Below are 19,357 nucleotides of genomic sequence, written 5' to 3' on the forward strand. Positions count from 1 at the left end.
GAGAAATGTAAAATCGAACAAAAATTTTTTTTTTTAATTTTCTTAATTTTTTTTATTTTCTATAATTATTGTAAACATATTTACAGAGTATTTCAAAGTCGGGACACCCGACTTTAGCTTTTTAACTTGTTTTATTTTGATTAATTGATTAATTTTTTCCTTTTTTTAAATTTTTTTTGTGGAGAATACAGGCTATTTTACTGTCGGGCTTGCTCGACTGTAGCGTTCTCTCTCGTTTTTTTATTTGATGCACACAGATGATGTGAGTAAAAGTGAAAGTGTATTTCAATATTTTCCTTCTCCCATTCCATAACTTCCGTAATTGTTGCAATTTTGCAATCAAATTTAACAAGTACCTCCTGAGTTAGTGATTATGTGTCCGCATGCTAAGTTTAATCCTGATAGGTAGGAAAGGAAGAATTACCAAATTGAAAAAACTAAAAAGAAACAAATTCAGAAGTCGCCCACGTGTAGACGTGGTTTAATGGTTTTATTGGAATCATTTAATTTGAATTAATTATACTCTGTACATGAAATGTACTGGAGTATATTAGGTTTCCGCGAGCTGAAAAATGTAACAGGCACTTCCCACTTCCCCCCTATGGGGGTTTTCCCGATTTTCCACTCGCATATCGCCTATATCTCGGAGACTATAAGAACTAGGGACACCAAATTTTAGTCCTAGATGCCTTATGTGAATACGCAGAAACTTTGTATTTTGGAATTTCCCTCCCTCTTCCCTCTCTCGCGCTATTAGTGATCTTCCATAATTCCCGTAATTCTTGGAATTTCGAAATTAAATTTTTCAAATACCCCCAGTTAGTGATTATATGTCCGTATGCCACTATGATAGACCGAATTTACAAGCCCAAGCGCTGCCCGCAGCTGTTGTTGCTTTGGTTGGTGGCGACAACTGCATGTATTTTGTTTTTGTAAGTTCGCTCACTATGGATCTTTTGCTTGTGCGTCTGGTTGACGTCACTTCCGTTAACCAAGCCGATCCAGCAGACAAAACAGTAAGAAGTTTCACTTAAAAAACAGCAATATCTCAATCTACAATTCTTTAAGACACTCGCTCTATTTCAGGGCTTAAACCTTTTTAGAATTTGTATCTATACCTGAGAGGTACAAATAGTATATTAGGTTTTTGCAATGTGAAAAATGTTACAGATAGAGGGAGGCAGACCTCACAAATTATATATGTACTCTTGACAAACATCACCAGACGAGTCGATAAGGCCACGTTAATCCGTCTGTCTGATGACACGTAAGCACAAAATGAATGCAATTGCCAACAAGTTCAAAGGTTCTTATGGTAACTCGTTCAAATGTGAGGAATTAAAATGAAGCTTCAACCCAACTTAACGAATTTTTGTTTTAAAAGTTAGAAAATGAAATCGTCATATGTAGCTTTCTTTTATTGTAGGTAAATCAAAGCGTGCAAGTGCGTTAGTTGCTGCCGTTGAAAAAGCAACCGAAAACTTTATTCAAAAGGGAGAGCAGATTGGCTATGAAAATCCGGACATTACCCAAGAAATGCTGGCCGCCGTTGATGAAGTACGTAAAACTGGAGATGCTATGAGAGTAGCGGCTAGGGAATTTTCTGAGGATCCATGTAGTTCATTAAAACGCGGTAACATGGTGCGGGCAGCAAGAAACTTGCTATCTGCTGTAACACGATTATTGATATTGGCTGACATGGTTGACGTTCATTTGTTGTTGAAGTCCTTACATATTGTTGAAGACGATTTAAATAAATTAAAAAATGCTTCGAGCCAAGATGAACTTATGAGTAATATGAGAGTGAGTTAAACATTTTATGGAATATGATATTTAACCCTAATGTGCTGTTGTCCTTCCTTCTTTATAGCAATTTGGTCGTAACGCTGGAGAACTCATAAAACAAGCAGCAAAGCGTCAACAAGAACTTAAAGATCCTCAATTGCGCGATGATTTAGCTGCAGCTCGGGCTATGCTGAAAAAACATTCAACTATGCTCTTAACTGCATCTAAGGTGTACGTGCGTCATCCAGAATTAGACTTAGCTAAAGTAAACAGAGACTTTATTCTCAAACAAGTTTGTGACGCTGTAAACACTATTAGTGACGTCGCACAGGGAAAATCTTCTCAGCCAACTGACATATACAGTGGCGCTGGCGAGTTAGCTGCAGCTTTAGACGACTTTGACGTATGTCGGGCAATTAAAATTTCCAATACTTTTCAAACAACAGCCATTATTTTTATAGGAGGGTATTGTAATGGATCCAATGACGTATAGTGAAAAGCGCTCTCGGCAGTTATTGGAAGAGCGGTTGGAAAGTATTATTAGCGCTGCGGCACTAATGGCAGATGCAGATTGTACACGGGATGAACGGCGTGAAAGGATTGTGGCTGAATGTAATGCCGTACGACAGGCTTTGCAGGATTTGCTTTCAGAATACATGTCAAACGTAAGTTAATAAACAATAATTGAATTATTTGCTATGATTTAGGTATACGAGAATTAAATGTAACGCCTGCAAAATTTGGTTTATGTAGTTTAGAAATATATACAGTACTAGCGTTTTGATGGCTCTCGATGTAGATGCCCTTTCGCGAAGATCTTGCAAATGTGATTCGCGCTCGGCATTTTCAGCTGCTCTTTTTTCGGTAATCTTTTGTGGGGGCATTTTTTAAAATTTAATTTTACAATTTTATTTATTTCATTCGTAAGAAACACTGACAAGAAGAGTAAAAAGTTACTGTCAAACAAATGAAAATGAGCACAAATAAGAAAAAGACAGTTGATCACTTTAAACAATGCCACGAAACTTCCCAGGTACACCCATTGGCCTATTTTAAATATTGCCACAAAATTTTATTAAAATCGATTTACCGGTTTCGGAGTCTATAGGGAATATACATACTTCCATTTTTATAGCCTGTACCGAAAGGGTAAAAGGCTATACTAGTTTTGCGCGAATGTATGTAACATAAAGAAGGAGGCGTGGCAGACCCCACAAAGTATATATATACTTGATCAGGGCGACAAGCCGAGTCGATATAGCCATGTCCGTCTGTCCGTCCGTCTGTATGAGCGCAAGGATCTAGGCAAGTACAAGAGCAAGAATAACCATAACTGCCTGAAACTCTGCCCGTAGCGCTGCCAGCAGCTGTTGTTGTTGTTGCTTTGGTTTAACTTTGTGCTGCATACATACACGCATATAAACACGCAAAGACACGATTCTGATGTAAATGTATGCTGTTTAAACTGAACATAAACATGTATTCTAATTTAATTAAATTAATTATTTTAATTAATTAATTCATTCATTTTTTTTAATAATTTAATTTTTTTTTAATTTTTTTTTTTTTTAATTTTTCCTTTTTGTGGAGAGTACAGGCTATTTTACTGTCGGGCTTGCTCGACTGTAGCGTTCTATCTTGTTTTTACATGAAAACTCCCATATTTTAGGCCCCAAAAAAAATATCAAAAAACCAAGTATACAGTTTTTCTTGGAATTGGAATTGGAGTATACAAACTAAGTTTAAAGTTAATCAGATGAAAACTGTAGATTTTTCATACAAACGGACACATTAGTACTAACTGGATGTACCTACCAAAATTGATTTTTAAATTCCGAGAATTACGGAAGTTATAAGAAAAAATACGAATTGCGGGGGAGTGGGGAGGTGTATCAGAAAAAATAAACAAACTCGTTCTGAGATCCTTGCGCTCATACAGACAGACGGACAGACGGACATGGCTATATCGACTCGTCTTCTCATCCTGATCAAGAATATATATACTTTGTGGGGTCTGCCACGCCTCCTTCTGTGTGTTACATACATGCGCACAAAACTAGTATAGCCTTTCACCCTTTGGGTACAGGCTATAAAAATGTTGGGGCACAAAAGCAAACCGCGTCAACAGCCCACAGCCCACACGGTAAAAGCTAGGATGCTGAAATTTGGGCTCAAGTATCCTATCATGGTGTAGATGAGCACTAAGAAGGGATTTTGGAAAATTCGAGCTCCAAAGGGGGGAAAACGAGCTCCAAAGTTTGTTTGAAAAATCCGCATTTTTCAACCGATCGACTTAAAACTTAGTTTCTAAAATCAATTAAAGAATGCAAAAAAAACTGCATACTCGGTTTTTTAAATTTTTTGTTGGAGCTTGAATTATTGGGGTTTTCTTGGGGCACAAAAGGAAACCGCGTCAACAGCCCACAGCCCAAACGGTAAAAGCTAGGATGCTGAAATTTGGGCTCAAGTATCCTATCATGGTGTAGATGAGCACTAAGAAGGGATTTTGGAAAATTCGAGCTCCAATGGGGGGAAAACTCCAAAATTTGTTTGAAAAATCCTCATTTTTCAACCGATTGACTTAAAACTTGGTTTCTAAAATCAATGAAAGAATACAAAGAAAGTTGCATACTTGGTTTTTTAAATATTCTCTTGGAGACTGAATTATTGGGGCTTTTTCGGGGCACAAGAGGAAACCGCGTCAACAGCCCACAGCCCAAACGGTAAAAGCTAGAAAGCTGAAATTTGGGGTCAAGTATCCTATCATAGTGTAGGTGTAGAAAATTCGAGCTCCAAAGAGGGGAAAACGCGCTCCAAAGTTTGTTTGAAAAATCTTCAGTTTTCAACCAATCAACTTTAAATTTGACTTTTATAAACTATAAAAGAATACAAACAAAACTGCATACTCGAATTTTCGAAATTTGTGGAGGAGCTTGAATTAATGGGGTTTTAATATTTATTCACCTTTTCAAATGAAAAGTTTTTGTTATAAAATTTTTCCGATAGATTTCAAATTTGGGGACGTAACTAAATCTACAACTTTGCATTAAAGGATTTTCAAAATATGCATTTTACAAAAGCAGGCAGAACAAACAATACAAAATATCAAACAGTTGGGGACAACTAAGTATACACACACACATACAAGCAGCTGTTCGTGTAGTAGCGTGCAAACGATTGAAATAGCCAAAGCAAAATGTGAGACACTAATGTGTGAATGTACACACATACATATGTATACATCTATGTACATGTGCACATCTATGTATGTATGTATGTTCATTCGTCTTGCATTGACAGAGCAAAAAATGTTAATTAATTAAAAATTATTTAACATTTTTAAAAGTAATTTTTTTTTTGTTAGTACATTTGGCATTAGAGTTTTCATTAGTAACTTTATGCAGCAGCAACAAATTACAAAGAACGCAAATATCAAATAGTTAGGGACATCACTCACGCACAGAACAAGCAACAGTTCGTGTCTATGTGTGCGGTTGAAAAAGTAAAGAGAAACATGCATGCATATGTACATATGTATGTATGTATGCCTGTGTACGTACATATATAGCATGTGTGTACATTCGTATGTATGTATGTATTTATGTATGTATACATTGGACAATCGAGCACTGTTGTTTGATTCTAATAAATAATGTTCTATCGTTTTAAATCAAATTTTTAAAACGAAAAACAACAACAACTGCAAGTCGTTGGCTCGCGCTTCTTCTTTCATTTTGATCATTTACGCCTGTTAATTTCAAAGGCAAAATGCCAAAAGTTTACAGTTACCGTCGCTAGGCAACGACTGCGTAAGCGATAGTACAGCAGAAACCGAATGCGGACCTACGCATATTATTCTTCGCGTTGCGGGCAGATGTACATATGTATGTTTGTATATGATTTGTTCTAATTGATCTCAATAAATTATAAGATATGTAGATATTTAGATTTAGATATTCTGTTAATTGCATTCAAACTTCGATGGAATTATTGATTGTATCGACGGATTCAACTATCGATAGTTTTGATGCTCTAACACATAGAGCATCCGACACATGCCCATCTCTAGCATCTCAGCTGATCGCATATTTATATTTAGTGTTAGCTAACAACGCTACTAATGTATTCTGAACAAAACTAAGTGTCATTTACCGTTAAGCCTATTTTGTGATTGTATTCATGCGATTTACAAAAGCAGAAACACCCCTTTTACATTCACAACAATCATATTTGGAATTGAAGACACAAATTAGTGTTGAATTAAAAAATTTAATACATGCTTATATATGTATGTATGTATATAGGCGGAAAACGCCTGCATGAAAAATTTGAATGTATGTACATATCAGCGTTGCCGAACGCTCCAATTTTGGCGGGACGTCCCGATTTATAAATCAAAATTAAATGTCCCGCGTCGGACTTTCCGGGGATAACACGACCGTGCGTACAACGTGCTGAGGAAGCACACAGTTAAGTCAGGACTGGCAGTCCGCCCGGTGTGTAACGAAGATATGTACATATGTACGTATAACCATACATAGTACTTATTGTACTATATTTACTATTTGGAAAATGAACTCTTCAAAAAACTTTAGAGAGCGTCGAAAGAAGAATATCATATAGTAAATAAACTTATAATTATAAGCACATTTTACTGAGCCCAGCAAGGCTATACCTTTTTAACAAAAAGCTATAATTGGCTTATATTTTGTATGCCCGCCATTAGCATCCATAACAGCCCTGAGGCGACGCGACATCGAGTATATGAGCGCACCCATGTCGTAATTTTTGTCCACTCATTTATTGTTTGCCCACCCTTTTCTTTAGCAATGCCCACAAATTTTCAATAGGATTGATATCCGGACTCTGGGCGGGCATGTCAATGACTTTGATGCAATTATATAGCAGCCAAGTGCGACACAGCACCGATTTGTGCTTCGGATCATTATCCTGGTACAGCTTGTATTTGAGTTTGCTGGATCAACGAAGCCAAAACTGTGCGCACTTCTTGACAATTCATTTTTTAATATATCCAAATAAAATTCCTTTGTCATAATCTCGTCAAATATGCGCAGCTTTCCAACGCCTTTCGATTAAATACAGCCCCACACCATGACTGAAAGCTTGCCGAACTTACAGTAGGCACTATGTTTTTGGCCTGGAGGGCTGTATTTGCTTTCCTCCAAACTTTGCTGGGTTCCTTGCTATAATGGAAAAACACTAACTGAATCAAATTATCATCAGTGCGTTTGCCAGGCATTGCAAAAATCCTCAAAGTAACAGATTGGTGACCGAACCGAAGCAAATTTTTCAAGGAATGAGTGCAAGGAAGATTAGAAAAAAACATGCGATCGCTCAGTTTCGATTTTGTATTCTTTCAACCAGTGCACTATGGTCCAGTAGTCCGTTTTTTTTGGCATAAACTCCAAAAAGGAAGGTATCGTCTTCAAAATTGGCATGCAATTGGCTATTGGCAGAATTGGATTTGACCACGTAAGCAAATAATAAGCGCCATTTTATTTTTCATAAGTAGCTGATCGACTGTTACATTTAACCCTGGAACGTCATCCTTCGTCAAAACGACGACGCGAGATTTTAAATTCGATTTAAAATAGGTTTATCCTATTTGTTTTGTTCTAATTTTTCGTACAGCGCCAGACACTTGCTAGCTTTTGGTTGACGTAGACTTGCAATGCGCTGTTCACATTGTATGTTGTTATAGCCTGTACCCAAAGGGTGAAAGGCTATACTAGTTTTGTGCGCATGTATGTAACACACAGAAGGAGGCGTGGCAGACCCCACAAAGTATATATATTCTTGATCAGGATGAGAAGACGAGTCGATATAGCCATGTCCGTCTGTCCGTCTGTCTGTATGAGCGCAAGGATCTCAGTAAGTACAAGAGCTAGGATAACCAAAATTGGTATCAAGGTTCCTATAAGCCCTAGGCAGAACGAGTTTGTTTATTTTTTCTGATACACCCCCCCACTCCCCCGCAATTCGTATTTTTTCTTATAACTTTCGTAATTCTCGGAATTTTGAAATCAATTTTGGTAGGTACATCCAGTTAGTACTAATGTGTCCGTGTGCCAAATTTCATCATGATAGGTCAATTCTGAAGAAAGTTATAGCCATAAGTAAAATCGCTGCTCATGCGCTGCCTGCAGCTCTGTCGGCAGCGCTGCCCGCAGCTGTTGTTGTTGTTGCTGCTTTTGTTCAACTTTGTGCTGCATACATACACGCATATAAACACGCATAGGTACGTGATGTAAATGTATGCTGTTTAAACTGAACATAAACATGTATTCTAATTTAATTTAATTAATTATTTTAATTAATTAATTCATTCATTTTTATTAATAATTTAATTTTTTTTAAATTTTTTTATTTTTCCTTTTTGTGGAGAGTACAGGCTATTTTACTGTCGGGCTTGCTCGACTGTAGCGTTCTTTCTTGTTTTTTTTTTGCATTTAATTTTTTGGCGTAGTCAATATGACGAAGGATGACCATTGTGTAACTTTCAGGTTATTAGTTGCATTTTTTTCGTCTAATTAATTAATGAATTTTTACAACATGGCTTATAAAAAATCTTTTACTGATAAAGAAATTAAGCAATTTATGTCCTTGAGTGATGACGACTATGAACGCAACGATGAAAGCGATCACGATCACGAGAAGTCGCTTCTGAATATAACAGCTCTTCAGACGACGGCACCGATGTGGATGAGGATGGTATTCCTCTAAATATTTTAAGGGCGAAAACAAACATTATGACGAACGATAAAACTATACTTTCTGGGAAAAAATGTAATAATGTGTAATAGTGGAACGATATATGGTGGATGCAATGCCATATATGAGCAACAATTCAAACCAAATTAAAATGCCACTTGATGAGTTTTATGTAAAAGAACTAAGTAAGACTGGCTCAAATAGAAATATTACAGTGGACAATTGGTTCACACCAATACGTTTAGCGCAATAGCAATAGGAAAGTGCCGGTACATTTGGACATTAGTTAACATTCTTCGGTCAAATATAAATATAAAAAATTAAATTCAAAGTGAGCTTTTAATAATGACGCTGAAATATTATTCTTACAATAGAAACTGGGAAAAGAAAGATTTGCGCAGTTTGTCCTTCCTCAAAGTGCAAAATTACAAAGGTGGTCTGTGCAAAATGGCAGAAAAGTGTGTGTGGCGAGCACAAAGCTTAACTTTCTGCCTCATGCCTTATTTAAATGAATATACTTCAAAACTTTTTCTCATTTTAAATTTACATCCATTAATTTGATGAAACAAGTAGACTAAATTGAATAGAATGTGGTTTATGTTATAATTTTCTGTGTTTTTTTATGTCATTTTTTCAAAGCCATGCCAAATGAAAGAAGGCTGTAAAAAAACATATTTAAGTTCAAGCAATTAAAAATATATATGAATTTCATTACTTTTTGACTAAAAATTAAATAAGGAAAATAATAATATCCATTTTAGTTTCGTTTTTACCTCTCGAAATTATTTATAGGGTTTTAAAATAGGTCGTAGTCAAAATGACGAAGGATGACCTTAGTGTACAAAAAATAAGGATGACGTTCCAGGGTTAAAAGCTCACAAAAAGCTTCAGTGAAGCTTTTAAATTTTGCATGTGTATGAGATATTTAGTTAAATAATTTAAAATCAAAAATATGATATATTCACATCGAAATTTCGACTTTATGCCAAAAAAAAAAAGAAAAAAAAAGTGTTTGCATTTTGCAAAGAATAGATTGACAGTGTCGTAAATGTGGTTTAGTTTTTATTTCTTTTACGATTTACTTCGAAATTTTTTTTTTTTTTTTTTTTTTTTTTGGCATACCCATAGATTATACATACAGTAATAATAATCGATAAATAAAATGTTGCCAAATAATGCCTTTATTTATAAATTTTATGTTAAAGTTGAACTTTTGTGACAAATTTTATTTATTATTAATTTGTTGACATACTGGTTATAGATTGACGAAGAAAAAAAAGCAAAGAAATTATGTGTTACCTACTACAACTATATACCAAATTTGGAAATATACTTCCGCCGCTCTAAATGCTTAAATGCGCATTGCACATGATAAGCATCACAACGCAAATCAATGACAATGACTTCTACCAGCTCAACACAATATATTTGTTATGCTCTACATTACTGAGACCCATACCCATTAAAAGCAGTCGTCGATCGTGCTTTTAACCACGTGTGGCCGTGCTACTTCACCTGCCTTTTTATTTTCATGTACCAGGTACTGAACACTGTCTTGTGTGATTCGAATCAAATGCGAATGTTCTCAACAGCATTACCTTTGTGCTGAAGTAGTTTTGTGCGAATGTATGTAAAAGGCAGAAGGAGGCGTGGCATATAGCCATTTCCGTCTGTATGATCTCAGCAAGTACAAGAGCAAGAATAACCAAATTTGGTATGTAGATTCTTCTAAGCTCGAGAAAAGATTTTTTTTTCTGATGCATCCACCCCCACCAGCGTTTGGGTACAGGCTATAAAAAGGAAAGTTGTGAACATTTTCTGTCAACATTTAAACTCTTTTTTCCAGATGGGCCAAAAAGATAACAGTCCTGGACTCGATCGTGCTATTGATCAAATGTGCCGTAAAACGCGTGATTTGCGTCGTCAATTGAGGAAAGCTGTTGTTGATCATGTCTCTGACTCATTTTTGGAAACAACGACTCCTTTGATTGATTTAATTGAGGCTGCCAAATCTGGAAACGAAAAAAAAGTGCGCGAAAAAGCCGAAATATTTACAAAGCATGCTGAAAAACTTGTTGAAGTTGCTAATCTAGTATGCAGCATGTCTAACAATGAGGATGGCGTTAAAATGGTCCGCTATGCCGCGGCACAAATCGAAAGTCTTTGTCCACAAGTAATAAATGCAGCATCAATTCTCACAGTTCGGCCTAATTCAAAGGTAGCCCAAGAAAACATGTCAGCTTATCGTCAGGCATGGGAAGTGCAAGTTCGAATATTAACGGAAGCCGTTGATGACATTACAACCATTGATGACTTTTTGGCAGTTTCCGAAAATCATATTCTAGAGGATGTAAATAAATGTGTAATGGCATTGCAAATTGGCGATTCCACGGACTTGCGTATAACAGCTGGAGCCATTCAGGGTCGTTCAGCAAGAGTATGCAATGTAGTCGAAGCAGAAATGGACAACTATGAGCCCTGCATTTACACAAAACGGGTACTTGAAGCCGTTAAAGTATTGCGAGAGCAAGGTTAGTATTGCCCCTAATTTTACTTATTACTTACTTATTACACTTTATTTTATACACATACATCAGTTATGTAATTGTAAAATATTTGAAATCAATATGAAAAATGCCAACGAAACCTACAAAACATTAAAATTTTCCCCCTTTTTTCTGAAACCCGATTAAAATATCAAATCGAAAGGCGATACTTAAATTTATTATAAAGTCTGCCTAAAACCCTTCTCAGCGAGATATTCAATAGAAAGTGTGTTCCAAAGTAAACAGGACTTTAAAAAAAAAACAGAACAAATGGTTTTTTCGGCAAAATCAAATTATTTTATTCAAAATAGTAACCTTCTGCTTCAATATAGCTTTTTGCACGATCCAAAAGCATGTCGAACGAGTGTTTTAGCTCGTTGGCCGGTATGGCCGCCAGTATGCCGGTGCAAGCCTTTTGAATGGCCTCTACGTCTGCATAACGCTTTCCTTTCATGGGCAAATGCATTTTTCCGAGCAATTTTTGGTCCTCAGTCAATTTGTGCGGAACAAACCGTGCACACACCTTTCGTAAGCACAAATGTTCGGTCAAAATGCGATAAATCGTTGTTTTGGAGATGTTCAATTCCATTTCCATCAATTTCAATGATGATTTCGGGTGATTTTTGATGAATTCACGCACAGTTTCGATGGAACTTTCGGTGATCACGAATTTTGATTGGCCCACATGTTGATCGTCATTTATGTCCTCACGACTACTTTGAAAACGTTGAAACCACTCGTGCACTCTGCTACGGGATAGGCAATAATCGCTATAAGCTTGTTCCATCAATTGAAACGTTTCGGTAAAAGTTTTACCAATTTTAAAACAAAATTTAATGTTGGCTCTTTGTTCGAAGCTAATTTTTGCACCGATAACACAAACATACTGACACTTAAAACGCAATAACTTCACTTCCAATCGATGAAATGTCATGAAATTCTCACTGGACAATCGATAAAGATAGGAGATTCCAACGCACCAGTCGACATATAGATAGCTCCACCAGGGGGCGCTAGATTCAAAAAGGCCTGTTTACTTTGGAACACACCTTGTATATCGTGATGTGATACGCTCGCAGTGATCGAATATTGTTTTAGCGCGAGGGCTTTTTCTGGCCATATCGTAACATAACGAAGGATGCAAAAAATATAAGCTTGCACCCAATGAAATCTATAAATCAACTAATATTTTATTGATTGCCCACTGTTTGTGTGATGGTTAAAAAATTTCTAAAATCATACTACGCAGTTTATCTTGTAGTAAATAAACCAAAGTTAAAGATAATCGAAGCTCTAAATTGCAGACCGACCCTAAAAAGAAAACTTGAGCCCAAATTCCTAGCTCTTACCGTTAAGGCTGTGCGTTAACGCCAATCTGTCACTCAAGACAAGACTTGTTGACTGACTTGTTCAATTCAGCTAAATGTTACTTATTAATTGTTACATATATATACAAATAAAAAGAACTAGTATACTTATATGATATTAAATACATATTTTGTATTTATATTTTAAGTTATGACTAAATTTGATCAGCGTGTTGATTCCGCCGTCGAAGCACTTTCAGCTAATATCAACAAGGACGTGGATGAGAATGACTTTATTGATGCTTCACGCTTAGTTTATGATGGTGTGCGTGAAATACGACGAGCAGTTTTAATGAACCGAGTAAGAATATTGCTTTAACACTACAAAATTTGTTTTTAAATTAATAACTTACAAGTTGTTGGCAGAAAATCACGACGCTATTTCTAAGCGTAACGGAAGTCACACAGAGAAAATTATCATTACAACAATTCGTTTATTTTTTAATATCATTGCAGAGCTCTGAAGACCTTGATACAGATACAGAATTTGAACCAGTAGAAGATTTAACATTGGAAACACGTAGTAGATGTAATTACTATTGCTTTTATATGTATATCCTCTCTTTCTTGTGTGCCAGTTTGTAATACTCTGAACAAAGAATGATAACCATATGTGATGGGTACATATAAATTCAGCATCGATATACATATATCACCGGTTGGCCGAAATTTTAAATCGAGTGCTCTACAACAAAATTCACCGGTAGAGTTCTGAGTTTCCTACTGAAAATCGAGCAACGACACACGCACTACGTGTATTTTGGTTTTCTATCAATTTTCTTGTGCGTCTGTTGTTTTTGTTAGTTCTCTTTCTTCTCTTTTTTTTTATAATTTTTTGAACCTTTTCAGGTAATAACTTACTGTTAAACTTATACGGTAACTTATTTGAACATTTTTTTATAATTTTAATAATGTGTCGATCCCCCCTTGTTGAGTATGATCTCATAGATCCGATTGGGAAGCGATTCGTATAACTTTGCTATTTAATTTAATGAAATGGCTGACCAAGTACTTTTAATTCCTTTAATTAATTCCTCTTTGGTGGAATACTGCCTGCCCGCTTCGTAAACTTTACGAACCAGCCATCCCCACACGTTTTCTATGATGTTAGTGTCCGGTGAGTAAGGCGGCCACTGCAATAAGTCGACGTTTTGACCTTCTATCTAAGATTTAATCACTGGGGCAGTGTGAATCGAGCATTGTCTTGTTGGAAACGCCAAGACAAATTTAAGAAATGGGGAAAAGCAAGTTTCAGTACGTTTTGATAAGTGTTTACAGTCATATTTGTGTTCAAAAATTATAACTCGCACGTAACATAACAGGAGGTAGCTCCCCACACCATTACACCGCCCTCACGACTATGAAGTCGAACCAAATCACATTTCTTTTCATCCGAAAAGAAAACAAAGCTCCAATCAAAATTTAAGTAGAGTTTGATTTAATTGATTTCCTTCCGAGCATAGTTAAGTGGTGGTTTTTTCCTTAGTTGTAATCTTTTCAAATGTGGAGCATTCCTCATCACCCTTTGAACAGAACATAAGCTGGCTTCAACACCAACATTTGCTCTTTTATCAGCATTGGAAATCACTTTATTATTACAGTATTTATTATTTATACCATATCCCGACATTTTAAATAAGAAATTGTATATAACTTTTCCACTTCTGCCGACTTATTTTGGTATTTCAGTTACTGAAAGCTTTAACTCTTCTTAAGCTTCGTATTATGCTTTCTCTTTAACCGATAACGTTTGTTTTTACCCATATTAAAGAAGATCACTTGAGCAGTAAAAAAAGTCGGCTTAATACCTATTCAAATTCCGAGGATAAATGAAAAACCAATTGCATGTGCTAACCTGATGATGCAAAAATTAAGCACCCTTTTCGATTGAAAAGAAAAGAAAATAGTAAATACCATATAACGGTATATTGTTAACACATGTTCTCTTTGTCAGTGATAGTGCATACAAAGGTGAGAAAAATAGAAAACAAAAAATTTGCTTAAAGTTAACAACAACGAAATCAGACGCAATTACATTTGGATGATGTATGTGTGCTAACGTGACGACGCGCAGTGTACATATGTCCTTCTGTCCGTCCGTATGACCACCGAGAACCTTTAAGCCACGACGGCTAGGGACCCCGTACTTGGTATGTAGACCGACCTATCCATACGTTGAGAAGGGTTAATATTTACCTGTCATTTTATAAATTCCTCTAAATATTCTTCAGTTTCATCAAAATGGGGTACTGATCCCCTCATATCATACAGCTATCATAGGAACGATTGGTGCAGAAACAAAACCAATACCATAAACTTTTTATACTCTGTACATGAAATGTACAAGAGTATATTAGGTTTGCGCGAGCTGAAAAATGTAACAGGCAGAAGGAGGCGTGGTAGACCCCACAAAGTATATATATTCTTGATCAGCATGACAAGACGAATCGATTTAGCCCTGTCTGTCTGTCTGTCCGTCTGTCCGTCCGTATGATCACCTAGATCTCAGAGACTATAAGAGCTAGAGACACCAAATTTTGCACAAAGATGCCTTATGTGTGTACGCTATACGAGTTTGTTTTATTTTTTTGATTTTCTCCCCCACTTCCCCCCTATGGGGGTTTTCCCGATTTTCCATTCGTATAATCGCCTATATCTCGGAGACTATAAGACCTAGGAACACCAAATTTTAGTCCCAGATGCCTTGTGTGAATACGCAGAAAATGTATATTTTGGAATTTCCCTCCCTCCCCCCTCTCCCCCGCAAATGCGATTTTCTCTAACTCCCGTAATTCTTGGAATTTCGAACTAAAATTTTGGAAATACCACCAGTTGGTTATTATGTGTCCGTATGCCAAGTTTCACTATGATAGACCGATTTAACAAGAAGTTATAGCCATAGCTGTTGTTGATGTTGCTGTTTAGTTGACTGCGAAAATGCTTACACAGACACAAATAGACGCACATAAACATACATACACTCACATAGACGCAATTGCTTTGTATATGTGCAATTATATACCCTTTACGTGAGTTCGAATACCGAGAAAGGTAAAATCGATCAAATTTTTTTAAATTTTCTTTTTTTTTTCTATAATTATTGTAAACATATGTACAGAGTATTTCAAAGTCGGGACACCCGACTTTAGCTTTTTTACTTGTTTGTTAATAAAATATCGCCAAATACATATTGTGATATTTAAAAGCTTTTTACAGTGTCATAAGCAAAATAGGTAAATTACTATATATAACTGTCATAGGACAACGACTTTAACGATCTACATATTTGCTTATATTATACAAGTATATACAAGTATGTATGTATGTCCTTTTTTACACGGTTTTCTTTTCACACAACTTTTTCTGGTACCAATCTACCGTGCAGTAACAGAATTAGATGTATACAATTTGAGTGTAAGAAAAAGTAAACGGTAACAGCTTTGAGCAGGATAAGATAACTCATTATTATTTTTCAGCGAGTGCGCATACAGGTGATCAGACAGTTGATGAATATCCAGACATAAGCGGTATTTGTACTGCTAGAGTAAGCTCTACAAACCACGTGTTCTTTGATTTTTCGATCTAAACCCAACTTAAACTAATTTTACAGGAGGCAATGCGTAAAATGACCGAAGAGGACAAGCAAAAAATTGCTCAACAAGTGGAGCTGTTCCGTCGGGAAAAGCTTACTTTCGACTCTGAGGTTGCTAAGTGGGATGATACTGGTAATGATATAATCTTCTTGGCAAAACATATGTGTATGATAATGATGGAGATGACAGACTTTACTAGGTTTGCAATATGCAATTTGATATAATTATTTGTATTAATCCTAAGACATTGTATATTAGGGGGCGTGGACCTTTAAAGACAACGATGGATGTTATTAATGCAGCTAAAAAAATATCAGAAGCTGGAACCAAACTGGACAAACTTACTCGAGAAATAGCTGAACAGTGCCCAGAGAGCAGTACCAAAAAAGACCTATTGGCCTATTTACAACGCATTGCTCTTTATTGCCATCAAATTCAAATAACTTCAAAGGTGAAAGCGGATGTTCAAAATATAAGTGGCGAACTTATAGTTTCTGGGGTAAGAAAATTTACATATTTTCTGCAATTTGTTGGCGGCTCTTACTAAGTTTTCGCCAAATGTATGTAACAAACGACAGACACCGTCTTATAAGTACTAACTCCTCGTATATGATGGACATGACAAGGCGAATCGTTATTTATAAACATGCCGTATGTTCGTATGAACACAGACAGTTGTGTTATCCATACGCAAGTCATATATAGCTATTACCCTTTTTTTTATATAGCTGTCACACGCTGTTCTCACACATTATTGTTGCTATAATACTGATGCAACTGCGCAGTCATACACACCCACTAATTTCGCATCGGAAATATAATAATGCTATGGGAAGCTGCCGGAAAACGAACAAAGTGACTAATTTGTATCCAAAGGGGAAAGAGATCATTACATTTTTATACCCTGTACCCAAAGGGTATACACCTAATTTCGTTTTTACACAGCTTTTATTTAACACGGTTTGAAAATTAAAAATGTTATATATGGTTCACGACTTTATTCCATTTAGCACGATTCAAAATAACATATGATCAATGTATTTTTTTACACGTTTTTTTACACGAACTTTTCTGTAACCAATGTACCGTGTAAATGTATGTAACACACAGAAGGTGGCGTATCAGACCCCAAAATGTATATATATTCTTGATAAGGGTGACAAGCCGAGTCGATATAGCCATGTCCGTCCGTCCGTCTGTATGAACGCAAGGATCTCAGAAAGTACTAGAGCAAGAATAACCAAACTTGGTATCCAGATTCTCCTAAGTCCGAGAAAGGACGAGTTTGTGTTTGTTCCTCGCAATTTTATATTATATTTAAATACTTTATATTTTTAATAATTTTTCTTTTAATAATTTTTTTTTTATAATTTTTTTTTTTTAATGTTTTTCTTGTTTGTGGAGAGTACAGGCTATTTTACTGTCGGGCTTGCTAGACTGTAACATTACCTTGATTTATTGATTCTTGATTTTATTTAAATTAATTTATTAATTTAATTTTTATACCCTGTACTCGTAGGGTAAAAAGGGTATATTAGGTTTGTGCAAAGTATGTAACATGCAGAAGGAAGCATCTCCGACCCCATAAAGTATATATATTCTGAATCAGCATGACAAGAGAAATCGATCTAGACATGTCCGTCCGTCTGTCCGTCTGAATGAACGCAAGGATCTCAGAAGCTATTAAAGCGTTCTCTCTTGTTTTAAATATTTTTTTAAAATTTCTTTTTCTGGTTTTGTGGAGAGTACAGGGTATTTTACTGTCGGGCTTGCTCGACTGTAGCGTTCTTTCTTGTTTTACAATAAAAAAATAGAAAACGTTACTCTTTGGGTACAACCTATAAAAACATATAATGAAGTGTATATGATCGCTAGCTAAATCAGTTAAATGAGTGGCAAAAAAAGATTACAAAATTATCTCTCAGCACCTTCCCCTGGCAATAGAATGTCCACTCTTATACTTGTATATACAAACATTCCATTAACAAAATTTATTTAACAAATGAGAGATGACTTAAAATGTTGTGTCATACTGCAAATACGTGTAAATGTATGAACATTTTGTGAATCGCTTATTGTAGTTTTTATACACAGACAGGCATGTAAAGTGCCCATGCCAACAAAAATATAAATAAACATCTTGAAAATAATTTATATATATATTTTTTGTAACAGTTGGACAGCGCAACATCATTGATTCAAGCTGCTAAAAATCTTATGAACGCTGTAGTACTTACGGTTAAATACTCATATGTTGCTTCAACAAAATATACAAGACAAGGAACTGTAACAGTAAGTAATTTATTTAAATATTTATGGAATATTCACTAAAAACTTCGGTATTATTTTAGTCTCCCATTGTGGTATGGAAAATGAAAGCACCGGAGAAGAAACCGCTGGTACGCCCAGAAAAACCAGAAGAAGTTCGTGCGAAAGTTCGTAAGGGATCCCAGAAGAAAGTTCAAAACCCGATTCATGCATTATCTGAATTCCAAAGTCCTGCTGATGCTGTTTGAGAAAAATTAACAACAATTCTGTATTCGGTATTAAAGAATTAATATTCAACTATTTATTATAACATAAAAATGTGACAATTAATATTTAAACACAATGAAAGTGTGACTACAATTATTGAAAAATAAAGAGCACAGCATATATGCAACATTCATATCCATAACTATCTATGCGTAAGAGTGCGTGACTGCTGATTACTGTATACGATTTCATCGATAAGGTGTTTATACATCTTATATTCAAAGCCTACAATGTATGTAGGTAGGTAGGCCCTGGAAGTTGGCCCGTTGTGGTGCTGCGTGGACAAGTCCATTTCCCAAAAGCCTGTATGTCTGCGCAAGTATTACATCCATCCAGCTGCCCGGATGAATTTGAAAATGTCTATCGGCTTTCTGTGTGCTGGTGCCGATAGATTTGGGAGGAGGCTAGATCGTAGAAACGTCTTGTCCTTGACAAGGCTGGGAAGTAGCAGAAGAGGTGGGTCACAGTTTCCTCCTCTTCCACGTGATGTATCATTGGTCCACATTTGATTTGCAAAGTGGTTCCGAACTGACGGTTTACAGCTGGCCATCGGTATACCGACGCTCTTCTTGTCTGGAAGGAGGGAACCGGTGGTATCGTGTCTTGCCAGCTCGTCGGCTATGCAATTTCACTGGATATCTCTATGACCTGGGACCCAAATGAGGTAAACTGAGAACTGTGATGCGACAGTTCTGCGCTGGCATCGAGTTCGATGTAATGACTTTTAGGGATTTTATTGCCGCTGGGTATCCGGTTTCTCTGATGTCTATGGCTGGGTTTGGCAGTATAAGAAGAGCTT

The 19,357-nt window shown here is 36.1% G+C and overlaps 1 protein-coding gene across 1 annotated transcript in view; it reads left to right on the top strand.

Moving 5' to 3' along the window:
- LOC115628079 (catenin alpha) overlaps positions 1-18,700 on the top strand; it is a 29,065-nt gene extending 10,365 nt beyond the window's left edge. Inside the window, exons 2-12 of the mRNA XM_030524053.1 lie at positions 1,427-1,803; positions 1,871-2,188; positions 2,247-2,450; positions 10,364-11,048; positions 12,580-12,731; positions 12,887-12,959; positions 15,907-15,974; positions 16,041-16,222; positions 16,282-16,522; positions 18,199-18,315; positions 18,375-18,700. Of these exons, the coding sequence (XP_030379913.1) occupies positions 1,427-1,803; positions 1,871-2,188; positions 2,247-2,450; positions 10,364-11,048; positions 12,580-12,731; positions 12,887-12,959; positions 15,907-15,974; positions 16,041-16,222; positions 16,282-16,522; positions 18,199-18,315; positions 18,375-18,539 (2,582 nt within the window). The 3' untranslated portion in view covers positions 18,540-18,700. The remainder of the gene's footprint in view (positions 1-1,426; positions 1,804-1,870; positions 2,189-2,246; positions 2,451-10,363; positions 11,049-12,579; positions 12,732-12,886; positions 12,960-15,906; positions 15,975-16,040; positions 16,223-16,281; positions 16,523-18,198; positions 18,316-18,374) is intronic.
- Positions 18,701-19,357: the final 657 nt, after the last annotated feature.

Source organism: Scaptodrosophila lebanonensis, unplaced genomic scaffold (assembly GCF_003285725.1).
Source record: "Scaptodrosophila lebanonensis strain 11010-0011.00,11010-0021.00 unplaced genomic scaffold, SlebRS2 tig00000101-arrow-pilon, whole genome shotgun sequence".
Lineage (NCBI taxonomy): Eukaryota > Metazoa > Arthropoda > Insecta > Diptera > Drosophilidae > Scaptodrosophila > Scaptodrosophila lebanonensis.